This window comes from Zonotrichia albicollis, chromosome 18, assembly GCF_047830755.1.
Source record: "Zonotrichia albicollis isolate bZonAlb1 chromosome 18, bZonAlb1.hap1, whole genome shotgun sequence".
Taxonomy (NCBI): Eukaryota; Metazoa; Chordata; class Aves; order Passeriformes; family Passerellidae; genus Zonotrichia; species Zonotrichia albicollis.
The window spans coordinates 3,095,529-3,115,933 of record NC_133836.1 but is presented as its reverse complement, the minus strand read 5'-3'; the positions used below and the strand labels follow the sequence as shown (position 1 = coordinate 3,115,933).

General features: G+C 52.8%; 4 protein-coding genes across 7 annotated transcripts; 2 read left to right on the top strand and 2 right to left on the bottom strand.

Annotated features, from left to right (window-relative positions):
- The first annotated feature begins 2,119 nt into the window (after window positions 1-2,119).
- LOC141731143 (uncharacterized) lies at window positions 2,120-2,860 on the top strand. The gene has a single exon (XM_074554276.1). The coding sequence runs from the start codon at window positions 2,496-2,498 to the stop codon at window positions 2,628-2,630; it is 135 nt and encodes a 44-aa protein (XP_074410377.1). The 5' UTR covers window positions 2,120-2,495; the 3' UTR covers window positions 2,631-2,860.
- A 1,311-nt stretch (window positions 2,861-4,171) lies between these two features.
- Window positions 4,172-8,356, top strand: DIABLO (diablo IAP-binding mitochondrial protein). Of its 2 annotated transcripts, none has more exons than XM_074554270.1 (6): window positions 4,172-4,281; window positions 5,017-5,131; window positions 5,347-5,475; window positions 6,314-6,424; window positions 6,526-6,622; window positions 7,750-8,356. In XM_074554270.1, exons 1-6 carry the CDS (start codon window positions 4,235-4,237, stop codon window positions 7,956-7,958), a joined length of 708 nt encoding a protein of 235 aa, XP_074410371.1. In that variant the 5' UTR covers window positions 4,172-4,234; the 3' UTR covers window positions 7,959-8,356. The 2 variants fall into 2 exon arrangements, with proteins under 2 accessions (XP_074410371.1, XP_074410370.1); XM_074554269.1 differs by having other exon boundaries at window positions 5,344-5,475.
- Window positions 7,810-12,680, bottom strand: B3GNT4 (UDP-GlcNAc:betaGal beta-1,3-N-acetylglucosaminyltransferase 4). The gene has a single exon (XM_014270205.3). It carries the CDS (start codon window positions 12,471-12,473, stop codon window positions 11,361-11,363), a length of 1,113 nt encoding a protein of 370 aa, XP_014125680.2. The 5' UTR covers window positions 12,474-12,680; the 3' UTR covers window positions 7,810-11,360.
- Window positions 12,681-12,865: 185 nt separating this feature from the next.
- LRRC43 (leucine rich repeat containing 43) lies at window positions 12,866-20,099 on the bottom strand. Of its 3 annotated transcripts, none has more exons than XM_074554267.1 (12): window positions 19,769-20,092; window positions 19,437-19,665; window positions 19,091-19,201; window positions 18,835-18,974; window positions 18,000-18,238; window positions 17,239-17,417; window positions 16,795-16,918; window positions 16,448-16,587; window positions 16,244-16,321; window positions 15,787-15,978; window positions 15,188-15,254; window positions 12,866-13,187 (listed from the first exon to the last, which is right to left on the bottom strand). In XM_074554267.1, exons 1-12 carry the CDS (start codon window positions 19,918-19,920, stop codon window positions 13,027-13,029), a joined length of 1,812 nt encoding a protein of 603 aa, XP_074410368.1. In that variant the 5' UTR covers window positions 19,921-20,092; the 3' UTR covers window positions 12,866-13,026. The 3 variants fall into 3 exon arrangements, with proteins under 3 accessions (XP_074410368.1, XP_005491587.4, XP_074410369.1); XM_005491530.4 differs by having other exon boundaries at window positions 19,437-19,691; window positions 19,769-19,950; XM_074554268.1 differs by lacking the exon at window positions 15,188-15,254 and having other exon boundaries at window positions 19,769-20,099.
- Between the last annotated feature and the right edge of the window lie 306 nt (window positions 20,100-20,405).

Genomic DNA, 20,405 nt, shown 5'->3' with positions numbered 1-20,405 from the left:
GAAGTTGACTCAGAGCAACAGAGTGTCCTTGGGTTGGCCTTGAAGGGTTTCTCTAGTATCACAATTTCCAGATTTTTTTTTTTTTAATTAAAATTTACCAGTTGATCTAATCCCAAGGAAATACTGAGCAGGCTGGTTTCTGAGCTACACCACAGGTGAATAAAGGAAACACAGAGTGGCTCACCTTTCCCTGGCCAGCAATCAGTAACACTACAGGCAAAACTTTTTTGGTTAAGAGTTCACACCAGACACTTGGTAAACTCTGAATTCATCACCAACATTGCAGCCTGGCTTTTTGCAGCCTACACCAGAACTGTGTAACCCCTGCACCAAGCCAAAGCCTCTTCCTGGAACTATTCCACAAGAAAATCAAAGCCATCCTGACGCTGATCAATTCCCTGGAGGAGCAATTACTATTTAACAGGCTTCCTGAGCAGCTGATGATGTTCTGCTTCTGTCCAAGGCCCTGCTGACCATGTGGGTAATAATTTGATAACAAGAGAACCTAATTAAATTAAGGGACCATTTTCTACATCATAATATCTTTGTAGGTAAGAGATTTGATTTGCAGTACATAATCTTCCTTCTCTGCTGTCTACATTACTAAAAAAAAAAAAAAAGAAAATATTACCCAACCTCTACCCCAACCCCTCCACTTTCACTTTTCATACATTATCAGAAGCAGTTTTGCTAAGAATAAACACAGAGCCTGGCTCCCTCCTCCCCTCCCTGCAAAGGAGCTGCATCATTTGAGCTCTAAAAGGTTGGGATGACTCCTTGGGAGGGAGGGTAAGGGTGACACTAGGCAGTGACCTGGGGACCATGCAGGGATCAGGCTGCCCTCAGCCCTCAGAGCTTTGGTAAAAGCTCCTGGCTCAGCATGCACAGCCCCACCCTGGGGATGAGCCCCAGCTGTGTGTGAGGATCCTCCTCCCCGAGTGGCTCCCAGAGCACAGAGTGCCCAGGGAACAGAGCAAGAGGCACTGCAGCCTTCGAGATAACAGAATGAAAGGTGCAAGATAACACAAGGTTTTGTTAGAGGCAAACCCCACATCTCAACTAATGCAGATTTTGGTGACTCCAAGCCCTGGCACTGAACTCTGGAAATGCTGCTGGCAAAGCCCCCAGGGGAAGGGGAGTGTTTGGCTGCTCCAAGCACCACGGCGCTGTCGGATCATAACCGGTGCTGACCACACCTAGAGCTCAGTCCTGCTGTGGGCTGCACACACACAGCCACAGAGTGCTGCTGCTCCTGGATCATCCTACAGCACACACCCTGCAAAGGGACAGCTGCAGAACCAAACTAGGGAGAAACACCAACTTGCTGAAGCAGAGCCCGTCATCTGCCTGGGTAAGCAGTTTATTTCTTTATCAGCATCTTTCTAGATAACCAGAAATCTCGCACAGCCTATGGAGAGAAATCTGTAACGCTCTGAACAACAGAGAAACAGCAGCTGGTTTAAAAACGCTGTAACTCCTGTACTGTATACAGGTGCCTGAGCTGTGAATGGAATGGCTGAACTCATTAAACAACACCAAAAAGTGAATTCCTTATGACAAGAGCTCTTTAAAAACCATTCCAGGCAGCAGGACAGGAATGCAGTTTAGTTTATCTGGCTTTAGGCTGTCCAGAAGATAAATAATCCTTGTGGGTTAGTTTTTATAATAAGTCTGATTTTAAACTCCCTTTTCGTGCTTGTCCAAGAGCGTCAATACTGTTGATCAGGCACGGTTGCAATCAAAATTTAAAAGAACACGTAAATGGAAGAGATAATGGAATGTTTTAGGTGGGTTTTCACAGCTTCAAATCTAAGAAGCCAGTGACTTTAGGGGAAAAGTTCAGATTTAATTTAAACTAACAAATGAGCAATCACTTCCAAAGCAACGCGTACATATGACTATACAATACTGCTAGGAGATGAATTCTAAGGCATCTTACCCCATGTCTCCCATTAACGTTATTTTTAACACAAGATATAAATATTTGCCTGTGCAAACTTGTATTTAAGCCTCAGTTTTCGTCATTCCTAAACAAAAGGCTCGGTTTGTGCCAGTACCTCCATTAGATGCAATTATAGAATTAAATATTAATGGTGGCTTCCTTGGAGGAATTGACCACTTTGATCAGAACAGGCTGTTGGTAATGCACCATCAGCGCCGCTCTGCTCCTGCCCTTCTGGAGGCACAGCCCCAGGGGAGAGGTCCCAGGAGCCAGCTGGACTCTGCAACACCCCTGGCCTCACCCCACGGCCGTGCCCACTGCCTGGCTCTGCATTTCCACCTGCTTCCTCACCAGTCCTGATCTGCACACTTTGATCAGATCCCAAACCCTTTAACACCTCAGCAGGGTTTTGAACAGGCCCACACCAGTCACTAACAATCTCCCAGGCGCTCACAGGATTTCTCCCCGTGGCAGGGTGTGAAACTCACCTTGTGTGTCTGCTCCAGGCGCGGCAGGAGCAGGGAGCAGCCAGCCCCAGGGATCTGGGAGAGCCATGCCGGACTCCTTCGCCATCCACTTCCTCAAGGTGCTGCGGGAGCTGCTGGCCTTCGTGCTGTTCAGCTACACGGTGCTGCTGGGGGCGCTGCTGCTGGCCGGCTGGACCACCTATTTCCTGGTGCTCAAGTGAGGGCTCTGCCCCTGCTCCTGCTCCCACAGCTTTTCCAGAGGCACCCACGGCACAGCTCTGCACACGGGATGGAGGCGCCTTCCCCCTGCGCCGAACCTGCAGGAGCTCTGTGCTCCCGCTGCCTCACCGCACTCTCATTTTCCTGTGTAAAAACAATAAAGGTTAAAAGAGAAAAGGTATCCCTGTGCATGCACTTTACAGATCCTTGTGGCTCTCGCAGATTCTTTGTGTCTCCTGGACTCTGAACTATTCAAAAGCCTCCCAGCAGTTTTCTCCTGAGATTCCCACCCTGCCGAGTGCAGCACAGGGGATGGCAGGGATGCAACACCACTCCAACATCTCAACAAACAAGTCCTGCCTTGTCCTGCTCTGCCTCATTAAGGGTGTGAAGGCAGACACACAGAAATTACTTGTAATTTGTTTTAGAAGTTCTGGAAAAAGACATTTCAGCTCAGCACAACGTTCCCCTCTCCCTACAGTTTTCTGAGGTACAGAGTTGTTACCTGGTGCTCTCAGGTGTGCCAGGCTTTAGAACAAATGTTTAAAGCACAGAGTTAAATTGAATATGTGTGCTACAGCACTGCCTCAGTAAAGTAACCTGCACTGACTGTCTGAAAACAGGAGAGAGAGCAGGAATTCCTGCTATAACTAAAAAGAATAGCTTTAATTTGTTAAGGCCATTTTGTGTGGAATTGCACAGGAAACCTTTGGCGGAGAAGGTGGAGATTATCACTAGCATGGAACTACCCAAAATCAAAGCAGCATGGTGTACTTTAGAACAATAAAGTTGAATTAAACCAGGGCTGTGAGGAGCACTGCAGTCTCTGAGTTGGTGGTCATGATCTGTCCCTGCTGGAATTCCCTTTTACCCAATGGAGTTCATTTCAACACAAAAACAAAGTTGGATTTTTCAATTTCTTCTTTATCTGCTCAATTTCAATATTTTCTGCTCAATGCCCTCATGGCCCATAAGTTCCACATTCCTTTTGTCTAAATCCTTCCCAAGCTTTGTTCACCTTTCCCAAATCTAATGTCACTAAAACACATCAAGCCCTAAACTTTACCAAGGCCATTCCACCACCAAGTAATTTGGTTTTCTATGACCTAGACATCACTCAAAGCTTGTTGTCTGCTCTGTCTCACAGATTAAATATTCTTATCCGGCTTGAAAGCTACAAAACCAAACACCAAAGAACAGCCCGTTCTAAAGAGAATTTTTACACATTCCATATTTGGTAACAATTAGACAAGACCTCATTTCATAATCTCCTCCTCCTTCCCAGCAGCTGGGCAAATTGTTGCCTGTTTCTGACCCTATTTCTGATGCTGGGCATACCGGCGAAACACAGAGGAGGTGTCGGGGGTGCTCCACAGGGCCGTGCCGGCGGAGGGGCCGCGGGGACACCCGTGGGGACACCCCAGGACATTTCCCGCTCGCTCCCCTCACGCTCCCGCCGCTGCCCTCACGGCCCCGCGCGCCCTCGGCACGCGCCGGCGCTCTGCGCACGCGCCGCTCTCGGCCCCGCCCCCTGCCCCGCCCCCAGCCCCGCCCCTGCAGGCGCGCGGGGTGACGTCATTTCCCGCGCGCCGGCGGGCGGGCCAAGATGGCGGCGGGCGGGCGGTGGCTGCGGAGCTGCTGCTCCGTGCTCAGGTACCGCGGCGGGCGGGGGGAGAGGCTCGGGGGGACCGCCCGCACCGCGCTCCCCACCCGCAGACGCTAGGATAAAGAGTATACGGCATAAAGGAAGGAAAATCCACCACCGGTTGTTTTCATTAAATTGCTGTAGAACAACAAAAAAACCTCTCATTGCTTCGTGCTTCTGTTTTTGCGCTCGAGTATTTCCGTGATAGAGTCTGACCCCAGGGCATTTGCACAGCTTGGGTTGTAAATAAAACTGGTCACAGAGACCCAAGTGTCGCTGGATTGTAACAAACCTGTCACATTTCTCACCTGCATGTACCACACGCCACTTTTAAGCATGTTTTTTAACCGGTTTTCCAATATTATTGACTAACAGCAGTGTGCCCATATCAGCTAACATAAATTTTCTCTCTAGAAGTATTAATATTGCACTAGTTACTGTGCTTGCCTGTTCTTGCACTTATGATTAAACAACAATACGAAATTTGAAACAAACTTACTCATCCGATGTCACACAGCTGCATCACAGAAACCTGGCACAGACAAGCTCCCCTCGAACAGCTTCTGGGTGTTCTTCTCCTCGCTGGTCCCTGTTTCCCACCCCACACTGGGATGTTTCTGCTGCTAAACTTTGCCTATATTTCCCACCCCACACCGGGATGTTTCTGCTGCTAAACTTTGCCTGTATTTCCCACCCCACACCAGGATATTCCTGCTGCTAAACTTTGCCTCTTGCTTTTCCAGGCGCAGCCTCCCCGTCCTGGCCAGCGTCCGGCAGCGAGGCCTCGCGGGCAGGAGCGGGCAGTGGCACCGGGCCGTGGGGCTGGGGGTGGCCCTGTGCGCTGTCCCCGTCGTGGAGGTACCCCCAGCACCCCCTCCTTGCACCAGATTAACCCCCAGACCCACCTGCCTGGCCTGGTTCTCCCCCAGGATTGCATCCTCAAGGAGAGCTTGGCTCTCGCAGCTTTTCCTCGCCGCTGTGTTTGAGTGGTGTCCGTGGGGAGGGTGATGGCGAGGTGGCACAGGGTGACACGAGGTCACACAGGGTGACCCGGGTGTCTTGTGTTGCAGCAGCAGAGCTCGGGGTCCCTCAGCAACGATGCCCTGATCAGAAGAGCCGTGTCCCTGGTGACAGACAGCACGGCCACGCTGCTCTCCCAGACCACGTACGCGCTGATCGAGGCGCTCACCGAGTACACCAAGGTGAGCTCACACCTGGCACCCCCACTGCTGCTGCTCTGCCACTGGCTGCACCCCTTAAACCACGCTCAAAATGGGCTTTTGCAAAATTAATTTAACCCAAGAAGTGGGGGGTTGAAGATGTCAGGTCCCTCGGGAGCTGTGGGGTCACTGTACTACACCAAATGGGGAAGTTACTTTTAGCTTTGTTAAACTGTTGCTCTTGGGTTAAAATTAGACAGCCCTAGAATGGTTTGGGGGAACCTTAAAGTTCATCCAGTCCCATGAGCAGGGACACCTTTCAGTGTCCCAGGGTGCTGCAAACCCCATCCAGCCTGGCCTTGGACACTCCAGGGATGGGGCAGCCACAGCTGCTCTGGGCACCCTGTGCCAGGGGCTCCCCACCCTCACAGCCAAGAATTTTTCCCTAACATCCCATCCAACCCTGCCCTCTGTCAGCATGAATCCATTCCCCTTGTCCTGTCATTCCATGCTCTTTTAAGAAGTCCCTTTTTTTTACTTAGGCAAAATGATCCTGGAACTCAGAACTGGGGTGAAGAAATTCATAACAATTATTTATATTACCTGTGTACTGAGCTTTCTGTTCTTGGGCATTTTATTGCCCTTCTCAGCCTTTCTAAGGCCATGAACTGAGTTCCATCAGAAGAATGGCATGAGCCATACTGAAGTCTGAAACAAGAAGACACAGTTTTAATTTAAGTGCTGATTTGAGTAAAGTATTTGCATTCCAGTTTACATCCTGGTCAGTACAGTATGGAGAGTAATTTTGCTAATTAACACTGAGCCAACACCAGAGCTGTGCAGGCTGTCATGGTAACTGTGCAAAATGATTCCTTGACAGGCAATTTATACCCTGGTGTCTCTCTACAAGCAATACTCAAATCTCCTTGGGAAAATGAACTCGGACGAGGTGGATGCGGTCTGGCAGGTGGTCATAGGAGCCAGAGTGGATGTGAGCAAACCAACCTCCCTCACCATCTGCCTCTGCAGCCCTGCTCTCACAGCTCAGGAGAGCTCTCAGGTGTGTTACACCCTGTTGATTCTTTCTCCCAGATGACCACCAAGCAGCAGGAGTACCTCAGGCTGGAGTCCAGCTGGATGACGGCGCTGCGGCTGTCGGAGATGGCGGCAGAGGCTGCGTATCAGTCAGGTCTGAGCCTCTGCCCCTTGTCCCTCTGCTCCTTGTCCTTCTGCCCCTTGTCCCTCTGCCCCTTGTCCCTCTGCCCCTTGTCCCTCTGCCCCTTCTCCTTCTGCCCCTTGTCCCTCTGCCCCTTGTCCCTCTGCCCCTTGTCCCTCTGCCCCTTCTCCTTCTGCCCCTTGTCCCTCTGCTCCTTCTCCTTCTGCCCCTTGTCCCTCTGCCCCTTGTCCCTCTGCCCCTTGTCCCTCTACTCCTTCTCCTTCTGCCCCTTGTCCCTCTCTCAGCCCAGTTCAGACACACAGTGTACACACCACAGCTGACAGCTGGTTCCTGCTTTTTAGAGGTGCTGAGCACGTACATTCTGGTTTTGGCTGTGAGCCTGTAGGTGTGTTCTGAGTGCTAGGCCTGGAAACTTCACATGTGGTTTAGGTCAAGACTAACCATGGCCAAAAATGTCTGAGGGAAGAGTTCAGTTATTTTTAAATGCAAGGCTCAAACACAGTCCTGGGAGCCACAGAACCAAGGCTGCCTATTAATACAGGAGGACTTTCCAGCTGGATTTAGTTATATTAAAAAAGGAAAAGATAGTAATTTGGGGTTTTTCTCCCTGGAGAGATTTGGATTTTTCCTCCCTAAGAGCTCTGAGACTGAGTTATGGACAAGCTTGTGGTAAATGGGCAATTTACTGGAGTGGAGAAGGGAGGGAAAGCAGTGAATATACAGAGATTCCCTCATTCTGTAAGTGGAGAAGACCCAGAAGTCTGTGGGAGCATGGGAGGAGGACGGTGGGAATTCAGCAGTGCCACAGGTATTCCCACTGCTGTGGGTGCCAGGATGGGATGAGGACTGAAAGGTTCTGGCACACAGGGACTGGGCTGGGCTGAGCTCTCAAACCCACTGGCACCAGGTGATCCCTCCTGTCCAACCCCAGCTGTCTCCCACCAGGATGGGAGAATTCAAGGGAGCAGTGACACCTCAAAGCAGACAAAAGGCTTGAGGAAAATGAACAGTATTGAGCACTAATACAGCCCAAGAGCCCTCACCACACAGCAAGCAGATGATGATCCCATCCATCTCCTCAGCTGAAGGCTTGCCCAGGCTGTGCTCCTGTGACCCAGGGTGCCAATCCTTCCCTGCAGGTGCAGACCAGGCCTCGGTGACAGCCCGCAGCCACATCCAGGTGCTGAAGTCCCAGGTGCAGGAGGTGAGGCTGCTGTCCCAGAAAGCAGAGACCAAATTAGCTGAAGCTCAGACAGACGAGCTCATCAAAGCCCGAGGAGAGGACTCCTCATTGCCACAGGGTGTTTTAGGGAACTCAGATGATGACCCTTACCTTCGGGAGGACTGAACAGAACTGAGCTCTCAGGGTCAGTCACACATGGAACAGTCCCAAGCTCTGAAGTGTGGGATAGTGTAAAACTGCTGAAATAAGCCTGTGATTCCATTTTTTTTTCCCCCCCAAAAAGGATTGCTTTGCAAATCAGGTATTTGGAAGGCTTCGGTTTTGTTTGTAACTTACCTTGTTTGTAATACTTTTGAATTCATTTATTTAAATGTTTATCTATGCAAATGTGAAGACTGTTATCAGGGATGGCCTGGTGGTAATTGTGTCTGCTGGAGGGTCCTGCTGCTCCCTTGGTGTGTTTGTGGGATCAGCCAGAGAAGTGTATTTAAAAATCCTTGTTTTTAACCTGTCAGGTAAATGATGTCTGTGAGGAGATGCCTCTATTAAACTGTGCAAAAGCAGCTCGTTGTGGGTGTGTCCATTTGGGGAGGAAATTAGGCCTTGCTTTCTGTTTGAATTTAAAAGTTTTTAACCTCTGAGTTGGCAGCTGCACCAAATTACACTGAGCTGCAGTCAGGGGAAATATTTGCTCTGGAGCTGAGAACTTCCCATGGAGTCACCCAGGCTCTTGGTGCATTTTGTTCAGCACAGCAAATTTATTTCACCCAGAATCACCTCTGGGGGAGGTTCCCCAGGAAGCAAGGGGGAGGTTTGATTTTCAATATATTGTAGTTATAAACAGAATTGTTTTGGCAGCTGCTGTGTACTGTTCTATAAAGCACTGAGCAAAAGACTTTTACATATTTGAATGCTTCCCAATGCAAGTTTCAGGACATAATCTTAATTATTTCTTTTGCAAGCTTAATGTTTCACTGCAGGTTTCAAAACCATGGGTGTCCTTCACTTTCATTTCCTAACCTGACAGCTGGTGTGAAATTTGCTTTGTAAAACAGCATCCACTTGATGATTGGATCCCCATCTGCCAGGCTGTGTAAGAAAACACACATTAATCAAAGGTTTTTCACCACAGATTAGCATTTGATGTATCTGTGTCAAGGTTGGTGTTACTAAATTGAGTTGTGCCTGAATTTTCTTACCTGCAGCGTAAGAGGTGTCTCTTTTTGGCTGCCTTTGGAACAAATGCAATCTCAGGTGCACAGCACTGTTCATTTATAGATTAGGTAGTAAAAAGAAAATTAACAAACCATTTTTCCTTGCTCCTCACTGGTGCTGCTGTATCCAAGGAGGATGGAATCCAGCTCAGAGGGAGCTGCCCGTGTCTGCTCTGGGCTGGAGCATTAGGGAAAAGAACTCCTGTGGTGAGAGGATTACTTGGGTGGTGGCACAGCTGAGCCCTCAGGAGCCAGATGCAGTCTCAGGTCAACCTCTAACCACAACTGCTCTACTTTGGTGCCTTGTGCAGTTGAAGAACATCTGCCGAGCCCTGCCCCGAGTGCACAAACAAGTTGTGTACCTTTCAGGATGCCACAGTAACTTACTCAGATGTTTGCATGGCACTGCCAGGAGCCTGCTGAGCCAGGAAAGCCCCTCTTCCCCTTTCAGGGCCTGCTCCCAGCCCTGCTGTGACCTCACTTCTTGTTTCACTGCACGTACTGCTCTTCCTGCCCGAGAGCTGTTCCCACACACGTCCAGCCCGACGTGACTGGAACCAAGCAGGCAGTGCTGCCAAGTCCAAGTGGGGGTGAGAGGCACAAATCACCCCAAAGCAGGGCAGAAAGGAGTCCCTCACCTTTGTCAGGAAGCGAGAGCTGCCAGCTGGGGCTTAGCCCACACACCTAAGCCCACAACAGACATGACATCATGCTCTGTGCTCCTGAGTTTGCACTGGGAATCATCGAGTGGATGACAGAAGTGCTGGCACAGCAGCTCACAGGGCACCACGGTGCCTGCCCTGTGCAGTCTCCTCTCCAGGACCAGCAGCAGGGCCCAGAGAATTGTGCCCAGAACCTGGGCTTGCTGCTGGCACTCAGCCTTGTTCACACACTGAAACTACACACGGGCACTTCCTCAGCTATAGTTAATGAAGCCCTGTTGGAGCTGCAGCCAGAAAACACAGTAACAGCTTGCACAAGATCACCCTGAGGATGGGCACCCACCAATTCTTTGAGATAAACCCCTACTCACACCTGGCACAGAAACAGCTCCTGTGAGGTGGCACCTTTGCCCCAAGAGCCTGGGCCAGCCCTGGGGCTCACCAGAGCTACCCCAGGTGCTCCAGAGGGCCAAGGGAGCACATGCCACCAGCAGAGAGCTGCCACAGCTCTGCTCCCAGGGTGTCCCTGTCTGTAGGACAAGCAGGAGCCTCCTGGCAGCACTTGCTGGGCTCTGCTGAAAGCTCCAGCTCCCATCTGGATCAGCTGGGGGATGGATGCTGGGCAGCTGGCACTACAGACAGCAGTTACAACAGCACAGCACAAAGGGCTCTGCTTGCTCTAATCACACACTTCCTCTGCTCATTTGCTTGTTTTTTCCCCTAAGGCTTCCAGGCTGCTTCCTGCTCATCCTCAGCTCCTGCTCTAGCAGCAAGATACTGATAAGCTTCACAAAAAACACCAAAACTTAGTCCTATATTTGACCTTTTCTCAAATTAACAACTCCAGCACGTTCAGATTTATCACTTTTGTGTCAGTGTATCTTGTCTGCACAGGGCAGAGAACAGCTCACAGCAAAAGAAGTGGCAAGTATCTATTTCCACTAACATTTTCCTCTTTAGTGCAAATACCCAGCAGCAGATCTCAGCCTTCCCTGGCTTTTAGGGCTCTTAGCTTTCAGAAGACCTAAGAATATTCCCATGTAAATACTTTTGAAAAGTATTTTATTTATACACAACATTACAAAAACAACAAACCAAACACCTCCCACACAACATGGGAAGCTACAGCCACTCTTCCAACCACCATGATTATTTAAAACACGTGGCTCCTCTCAAACCAGATCAGAAAGTGTTTGTGCTAAAGTTTCCAGTGCATGTAAACCTTTGTGAGTTTCTGCAAAAGCCAAAGGGCTGGAGGCTGAGCCCAGTCCCCCAGACCATCATCACTGCTGTGTTAAGGCCATGTATTTTTGAAGCTTTTCCTTCCCCACTCCACTCCCTTTCTCCGGCTGTGTGGTAGGAGCTGGGACAGCAGACTCAGCAGGACACACTGGCCTTTCTTCCATGCCTTCAAGTAAATTTCAAATGCTCTGTCACTCCTTAGTCATGAGACTGGCTTTAGCCAGCAGTGCAGGTGGCACTTGTGACTTCCCCTGGCAGAGTCTGGCTGGGAAGCCACTGACCACACCCCACCCTGTGACAATTCAACTGCTTCAAGTAACCCCCAACAGAAAAAGACTCACTGCAAACCAAACCACAGCTCCAGTGCAGTCTGTTAGTAACGGACACATTTCTACCACAACCTGATTTTTAGTTTAGTACCCTGTCAGCAGCCACAATCCCCAGGCTCATCAGTGGCTCCTTTTCCTGCTGTAGCTGTGTGTCACTGACACCGCACACCTAATGCTGTCATCCTTCACCAGCGTCCACATGATCCACATCTCCGTTGGGTTCAGTCTGTGCACAACCATCAGCTCTTTGTACCAGCACGGATCAAAAGGGTTGAAAGGTCTCTGGATCCCAAAAGTCTTAAAGCCAGCGTGGTTCTTTGGGGTCACTGACATCTTTGCCAGACACATCCCCACAAACACGTCATCTATGGGGAAGAGCTCCATGTCCTCTGCCGTGCTCTGGAGGCGACGCACTGTCTCTCTGGACATCACATATCCCCCTCCTCCTGCATAGAGAGGATAGAAGGTGGCCCCATACATGGCCTCTGGAATGAAGTATTTGACCTTGGTGTTCCTGATGGGCCGGGCGTTGGCGATCACATCCCCAACAAAGAGATCCTGTTCAGGGTCCAGCTCCTGGAGGAACTCCACGATGTTGTAAGTGTTGACAAACACGTCATCATCGCCCTTCAGCACGAACCTGGCGTGCTGGCAATCCTCCGTGAACCAGCGGAGGAAATGCAGCTCCTTGAGGGTCAGGTTGAAGAAGTCGTCAACAAAATCCCACTGCAGGATATCATCAAACTGCTGGCTCTCGTAAGCCAGCAGCTGGTGCAGGGGCTGCAGCTGGATTTTGGCCTCGGAGCGCCCCAGGAGGAACACCAGCCTGATGTGCCTGCCCCCGATGGACGCCTCCTTCCCCCACGTGTTCCTGATGGCCACGCGCCGGTCCACGTTGATGGGGGAAGACTTGATGGCCAGCAGCAGGAACATCTCTTTGCTACACCTGGAAGGCCTCAGCAGCACTGAGAAGTTCCTGCAGTGCTTGTAGGTTAGGAAGACTCGGTGAGGCTCCGGGAGGGCGAGAGAAGAATTGGCAAAGGTCAGGTTCGGCAAACACTTGGTGTGCTCAGCGCTGTCCAGAACCGAAGGCTGCGCTCTGTGATCCACCACATCCACTTTCTGCTCTGCTGATGATGCTGCCAACTTCTCCTGCTTCTTCATGTAAAACACGAAGGCCAGCAGCGTGATTGAGAAGGTGTAAAGCGCCAGGCTTTTAATCCTGGGATACATGGCAGCATCCGGCGGGGGACCGGCCCCGGGGGGGCGGATGAACACGAGCCGTTCCCTCCCACCTTACCTGGGACGGACGTGGCTCGGTGCTTCCCCGGTGCTGCCGGTGAGGACGGTCCGGAGCCCCCGGTCCCGCCGGGGCGCGCAGACCGGGCTGGAGCCGCCGCTCCACGGTGACCCCGCACGGCAAAACCCCGCCCTGCTCTGCTCTGCGGAGTCTCCTCCGTGATTCACCGGAGCTGCCGTTCCGTTCCCTCCGCGCTTCACCGGGAGCTGCCCCAGCCCCGCCCCGCCCCTGCCGAGCCCCGCCCCGGGCAGGATGCAGGGGGCTGGCACCGGCCCCGGGGCAGCGTGTCCCGGGCACGGACACCCACCCCACACCCTGCACACCCACCCAACCTGCCCTGCCCGCTCCGGCTCCAGCAGAAGCCCAGCACCAGCCACAGACCGCCAGAGCCCCGGGGCAGCTCCCAGCTCTGGCGGTTCAGCTAAACCAGGCTCTGCACAACGTTCCCTGTGGTTTATTTCCACTCATGCTCCTGCTGTGGACACATCACGGAGTCTTCCCCTCTGACATGGCCACGCTCTCCTGCCTCTTGGTGCTGGCTGCCGAGGGCCATCGAAGCAGCTGCATCTGGAATTGAACTGTCAGTGGCACTGGCTGGGGCTCTTGATCCTCCTCCAGTTCAGCAGTGTCTTTGTTTTTTCCTTTTCCTGTGGTAAGAAGTACATTTGTCACTGTCTTGAGAGAGTAAATGATCCTAAAAGCAGCAGTGTGCAAGGGTGTCAGCGGTGACTGGGCTTCAGGGGAAATTTAATATGATTTTAGATGGTAAGCCCAAAAAACATCTTTAGGCTGGCAGTTGACCTGGGTGCAGCCTTGCTGCTTGTTGTGAAACTGCCCTAGGGCAAAAGAAAGCTGCAGAAATAAATCATTTCAAGGATCCTGGAAAATCAAGTGCGAGGTAAAATGAGAGCTACGTGAGACTACTTCTGAAGACATCCTTCAGTGCCTGGGCAAATGGCTCACTTGTGACAAAGCCTTTCCTCTTTGAGCCGTCTGGAAGTGATCCCAATTCCTCTGAGAGGACTTATTATTTGTGTGCATTTGCTGAACTGAGGGATGCAAATCAGCCTCAGCTCCCGGCTGTGAGAGTGCCTGGACACACGGCTGGGAGTCATCCCCTGTCCCCCAGGGCACGGCCACTGTCACAGCTCCAAGGGGGTCCCCAGGTGATGTGCAAGTGTCAAACACCCCAGAGCAGCTGGTGACTCACTGGGCGGGCAGGATGTGCAGACACTGAGCTCAGCAGGGCTCAGCAGCCCCCCAAAAAGCCACAGCTGGGCTGCTCTGGTGAGTCACAGCCATGGGACAGGGGGTGGAGCGAGCTGTGGGGCAGTTTATCTTCAGGCACTGTGAATTTTGCACTCACACTTTAAATTATGCGCTACGTGGCCTCACAGTGCAGCCAGTACCCACCTGCACAGGCACACGGGGACACCAAATCAAGCACAAATCTCTAATTGCTGTGGGTTTTCTGCAGCAGCAGCAGCAGCACTTCTGTGCACACAACAGCACTTTTACCTTTGTTCAAGCTGAAGGAAAACCTCCTGCACACACTGACCACACACCAGGGAGGGAAGGAAGGAAGGAAGGAACAACCACTGCTGAAGCTGAGCTGTTTGACAGCAGCTCCTGTCAGGCTGAGTGCACATTGCAAATACACATCTTCTTGTGGGGGACAGCAGTTCAATGAGTTTTCATATTTTCAGGTCACTGAGGGAGGCCATTGGCTTCTGTGAATGCAGACCAGGACTGCAGAGCTCTGAGAGCCTCCCCAAAGATGGGGACCTTGCTGGGGGTGATAGGGCACAGGAAAGCAGCCTGGAGCTCTGTGGGTTAGTTGCACTCTCAAATCTGATGCCAGAGCAGGAAAACAAAGCTCCTTTGGTAGCTCTGAGCAGTGCTGGGAGGCCTGGCCCTCTCCATGCCCTCGCTGACCCATGAGCAGCTTTTCAGCTTTGCTTGGCCACCCCTTCCCTGCCCCACTTCCTCCCGCTCTTGCATTACCCCTCTGATGTGCTGGCACTGCTGTTTTTGCAGTCAGAACCAAGACTGAAGGAAAAATGATCTGCAAGAGGCAGGGTGAGCTTTGCCTCTGTCAGATTAAGCAAGGCTGCTGGCTGAGCAGCCCTGAGCCTTGCACTGGGGTCAGAGTGGTCTCTTGGTGGGTGACAGCAGACTGGGATCTGTTCCCAGCCCTGCATGGGCTTGCTGGGGCACCTGGGGCTCTCTGTGCATCTCCAGACCAGAGAGAACAACAATCCCCTCTGCAAAGTGCTTGGAGATGCGAGCTGGCAGTGAATGAGGAGCTCATTATGCACCCCAGGCAGCGCTCGCCCAGCTGCCCGCCCACATTTGGCAGCCACACAGCGGGCAGCACTTTTCTCGCCCAAAAATCTGCTTTGCCCATGTCCCCTGGCACAGGGTGCTGTAGGTGTGGGTCTCCCAGGGTAGCTGGCAGCCCACCCCGGGTGCTTGTGCAGACACCGGCTCGTAAAGAGTCCGGGCTGTGTCTATTCTGAGCCCCGCAGTCAATGTCTGCATTCACAGCCCGAGGCTCAGGATGTGAGTAAGCCCCTGCTCCAGAGCTGCTCCTGTTTGCTCTCGCACACACCCCGCCCTCTGTCCCGCCACCTCCAGTCTCTGTCACCTTTGGAAGCCGCGTTTTTCTGGTCTCCTTTGGGTTTTTTGCTCTTGTCTTTGCCTTTTTTTGTCTCCTGTGGAGAGAGATGTTTCCACAGTAAAGCTGTGTTAAAACTCACTGCCCTCATTCAGTCCTGTGCCAGCTGTCATCATCTGGGTGCTGTCACTGGGATTTCAGGGGACAGAGATGAGGGGGAGCAGGGGCACAGCAGAGTGGCTGCTCAGAGAAGAGAATCCAGAAACAGAAAGTTGGTACAGCTGGCATGTGCTGCCACACTGACAGAGAGCACCAGAGGAAGCACGAGTGGCTGCTTACACATTCTGGAATGGAAAAATAAACTCATCTATTTTCCTAGGCCCAGAAAAAGTAGCAGAACTGCTCACTAATATCAGCCTTAAATAACCACACCAGCAGCAATGATGGTGGTCAGGCAGGGCTACTTCAGCCCCATTTTGGGGAGAGGAGAAGGATGGATGGATGGATGGATGGATGGATGGATGGATGGATGGATGGATGGATGGATGGATGGATGGATGGATGCCCAGGCCAGAGAAGGCATTTGCTGAACCCCAGCCTGCAGCCCTGCCCTGGGACATGCTCCTTACCTTCTCGTCCACAACTGGTGGTTCTGGTGGTTTCTCAGGGATCAGGATCCCAAAGTCACACAGAGTTGCCACCAGGTTCTCATTGGCCAGCAGGGTCTCCAAGGTCACCCTCGTGGTGGCCAGGGTGCTCCAAATGGGAGGGTCACTGCGGTATTCACATGACTTCTTCTTCTTCTTCTTTTTCTGCTTGTCCTTGGACACAGGGACAGGCCTCAGCAGAAGGTTTGGGTCCCTTTATCAGAGAGAAGCAACCCCAGCCCAGCCCCTCGCCCACCACTGCACCCTGGCCAAGGTGTGTGCCAACAGCTGCTGCCTTCCCCCCACAGAAAGGGGGGACTTTGGGAGAGGTCTGACTCTCTGACACACCAGACTGACCCAGGAGAAGGGTCCTTGTTGTCCCATAGCTGTTTTTGCGGCTCAGATAGAATTTGGTCATTGTTCTCTCCTGGCAGCCTACCTTTGCACTGTTCTTCTTCAGCTCCTGTCCTTCCTTTGTGGCAGAGTTTTCATCTGGATCCACAGGCCAGGAGACCACCTGCCCGGAGAGAGGAGCTGGCCCAGGGTCGCTGCCATCCCAGCCTGCCCCCAGCGGGAATGTGGTGACACTGGCTGGGCCTCCCAGCAGCTCTGCTCCCTTCATCCAGCTCAGCCACAGCCTCACCTTCTCCTCCATAACTGAGACAATGGTTCCAGCCTCCAGGTAGGACTTCAGCCCCACCAAGTCCTTGGCGATGTGCTGCTTCCTGTAGCTGCAGTCGATGGTGTCTGCCCAGGGCTGTGCAGGGGTGGCAAAAACCTTTGCTGTGTAGGGACGCAAAAAAATTCAGAGATCTCTCTTTCCCCAGGACAAAAGGACCTCCAGGACATGGCTGGTGCTAGGTCATTGTCCATCAGTCCCAGGAACAGCCCAGCTGGCACTGCAAGGGACATCCTGGTGCCACCACACCCCACAAAGAGCCATAAACCTGCCCTGAGACATGGAACAAAAGATCTGCAATTCCTCATTACCAGAGTGGGCCTCGGGCTCCTCTGTGGCTGCAGGCTCCTGATGGCTTTTTGTCTCTCCTGTGTCCTGAGCAGAGCTGTCCACATCCAGCGTGGCCACTGTGGTACTCTGGTGGATTTCTGTGCCCTGGAATAGAGATGGATTTGCCTCCAAAATCCTATTCCCCAGCCCACCCTTATGGGAAGAAGGGACTTCAGTGCCAGGGCAAGGGTCTGCCACAGCCATCAGGAGGGGGGCTGTGGGTTCTCTTCCACGAGCAGAGCTCTGGGCCCCCCAGCAGGGATGTGGAATGTGGGCTTGTCCTGCTGGATGCAGCCACATGGGAATTCTGTCCCCAGCACTGCTGCTCCCCTCACCAGGCTCATCACCCCATAGTCTGGAGATGCAGCTCCCCCTGCTGTGACCTGCCATGCTGCTTGTTTCCAGGAGCACAATCAAGCACCAACCTCAGGACTGCCCCTGTCCTTGAGCTCCTCTCCCTCTGCAAACTGGTAGGTCACACAGTATCTGTAGGCAATCACCGGACCCTCGCAGTCAGGCTCCAGCTGCTGAAAATCTTCGGGATAAGGGAGTCCCTTCATCTCTCCAATGCTCACAACCAGTCGTGCTTCACTCGTGATCAGCTCTGAAAGGAAGAGAATCCTGCCTTGAAGCTGCAGCACTTCCAGAGAGAGGAAGGAACAGAAAAGCAGAAACCTCCAGGTCCCACGTCCCACCTGCTGGCATCCCTCGGTGCCAGCCTGTGCCAATGCTGTGACAAACCACTGCCACGTGGCGTCACTAAAAGCCATGCAAACACCTTCTGCCTTGGCTGCTCTGCTCCTTCAACGTTTCAACCTCCAAAAGGCACATCCAGCACAAACTCATTGAGTAGGGGCCACCAAAAGAGATTTCCCACCCTGTGTGTCCCCAGCCTCCTGCTCTCATCCCAGTCAGGGATGTGCCCCAGAGGTGGCACCACTGTGTGCTGACAGTGCAGCCCCATGTGGGCACCTCCCCCAGTACTGATGTACTGGGGGGAAATGCATGATCTCAAACCAGATGGGAAGAAAGGCTGAGGCAGGCCAGGACACTGAGGCAGTGCTGGGACTGGGATTGGTTGTTCTTGGGCCCAAGTCAGAAATGGCCTCACTTGTAATGACACAACCACAATGCAAACGCCACTCCTGAATCACAGGGGCAGCCTCAAAGGCAGGGCAGGGCTCACCTGGCTGCTCTGCCAGCCTATGGAACTGCTGCCTCTCTTCAGGCCATATGTAGATGTCATCGAAGATGGACAGCCTGGGCAGGCTGTCCACGAGGAAGCCTCTGTAGGCAGGGATGAGGGACAGTGGGTTCCCCTGGAGCAGCAGGATGCGGAGCTTCTGCAGGGTGGACAGCTGGGACACCAGCTCCAGCAGGTCTGTGAGGCTGTTAAAGCTCAGGTCAAGGGAGACAAGGTTTGGCCTAAGGAGAGAACCCAGAGAAGGATGTAAGGCAGCCAGCACCTATTTGAGGATAGAAAGTTACAGCCCTGGAGCAAAAACAGAAACAAAATTCGTATTTCCCCAGCACCAACTGGGTTGAACTGAGGAATCCAATCTGGAGGCCAATTCCAATTCTTGAGCCATTGCCAGTCTGCCCCACAACACAAAAACATTTCTTTAGCATCTATTGATGACCATCTGCACCATTTGGTGAGGCAGTCTATGCTTCAGATGCTTACAGACTTCCAGCAGTGGTTTTGGGAAGGACACAGAAAAAGTAATATGTCCAGGAAAATGAAACTGGGATGGGCAGGGCGCCAGGACAGTTCCCCTGGTCATCTCCCCAATCCACACCTTGTCAAGGACCAAAACAACCTCTGGGCATGAGACAGAAGACAGCAGAGACAGGCTACTCTGCACAGGGAGTAGACACAGAGCAAAGAACAACCGTTCTGAATTTTCCCAAAATTTTCCCTTCTGTATTTTCCCAAAAAAGGCCACCTCCATGGCTTGAGGTCAGCTGTTCATATCTGCTCATTTCCCTTTCAGGAGCCCACGTTCAGCCTGTGGCATTACCAGAAATCCACAGTGAAGTGCTTTTCCTGGGAAGGGCCACACAGCTGGTTGTAGCCCAGCCCCAAGTGCTGGAGCTCCGGGGGTGGCTGAGCACACAGGTCCTGCAGATCATCCACATCATTGTGGCAGAGCTCCAGCACCTGCCCGGGACAGAAGGAACAACACCTTGGAAATTAGCTGTTCTGGCACCCCCTTGAGCTGTTTGTCTTTCCCCGTGTACCCACATGGGAATTCCTGCCCCATCCTGCTCGCTCACCTTCAGAGTCCGGGGCAGGTGGGCCGAGGTTACCCTGCTGATGTGGTTGGCACTGAGGATGAGCTCCTCCAGCTGCTGGAACTGCAGCAGACCCTCATCCACCTCCTCCACCTGCAAAGAGCTGGCTTTGGCCAACTTGCCCTTGAGGCACCTAGTGGCCTCATCTCGATCTGTGTGACACCTGTGTGACCCAGGTTAGCACAACATCCTGGGGAGGCTGTGGGGAGAAGCTCTACTCTGGCTGCAGCACCTGGGAAGACCATGGGATGGACGGTGTCCTTTCCCCAGCATGTTTTCCCTGCCAGCAGGAAGACACAGCTTTGTGGGCACCAGCAGCTGCACTTACCCCCTTGTCCAGTATCCGCAGGGACTTGACAAGCTGGGAGACACTGGAGCCATGGAGGAGCTCGGGGGCCAGCACAATCACTTCCCTCAGCCGCTGGGCCTGGGGGCTGCAGTCGGAGGGCAGTGCCCAGGGGCTGTGCTGGTCTCTCAGCAGCTCCAGCAGCACCTCAGGGGTGTCCTCTCCTGGTGGCACGGCCTCCTCCAGCCCCACTGACTGTGCCTGGGAGCTCCTGCGGGCATTGCAGCGGGATTTGTTCTGTGGAGAACGGGGAGAGAGGAGAGGCAATGGCAGCCCCGTGCCACATCCCACAGCTGTGGCCCCCTGACCCCTACCCAGTTGCCGAGGCCACAGGGGAAGTCCTGCAGGCCCAGGTGCTGCAGGTACTGCTGAAAAACAGCCGAGATGCTGCCGGGTGCTGCCATGCAGCCCCAGCCTGCAGGGAACCCCCTGGCTCTGTGTCCCTGTTGCTAGGAGATGCTGCCATGGAACCAAACTCTCCAAGCAGAGGTGGAGCAGGTCTGGAAAAGCACCAAGCTCGCTCGGCTGGGAATAAATCCCTGTTTTTCTGGTTCCCACTGGGTTCTGGGGGATGCCCCCCACCAGGGAAAGGCCAGGCGGCCTCATGCTGCACTTGCAGGGTGCAGCATCAGCATTCTTGCCTGGCTGGGGACCTGTGGCATGGAATTTGCCATTTCCCTTATCTGGGTCCTGAGTGTCACTCAGACTTCAGGGAGGAAGCAGAAGAACTCAGCCAGATCCAAAAGCCCAGCTCTCCCCTTTACGTGGAGGGCACTGCCACACAACCATGTAAGGCCACAAAACAAGCTCATGGCTGAAAATACCAGCTCCCACACTTGGAAAAAAGTAGGTGAGCTCAAGGAACAAAAGGCACAGACTGCGTCTCAGGTCAGCATCAGGTCTCCACAGGCAGAGATTGATTTCCTTTTTCCAGCGATAGGTAATTGCGGC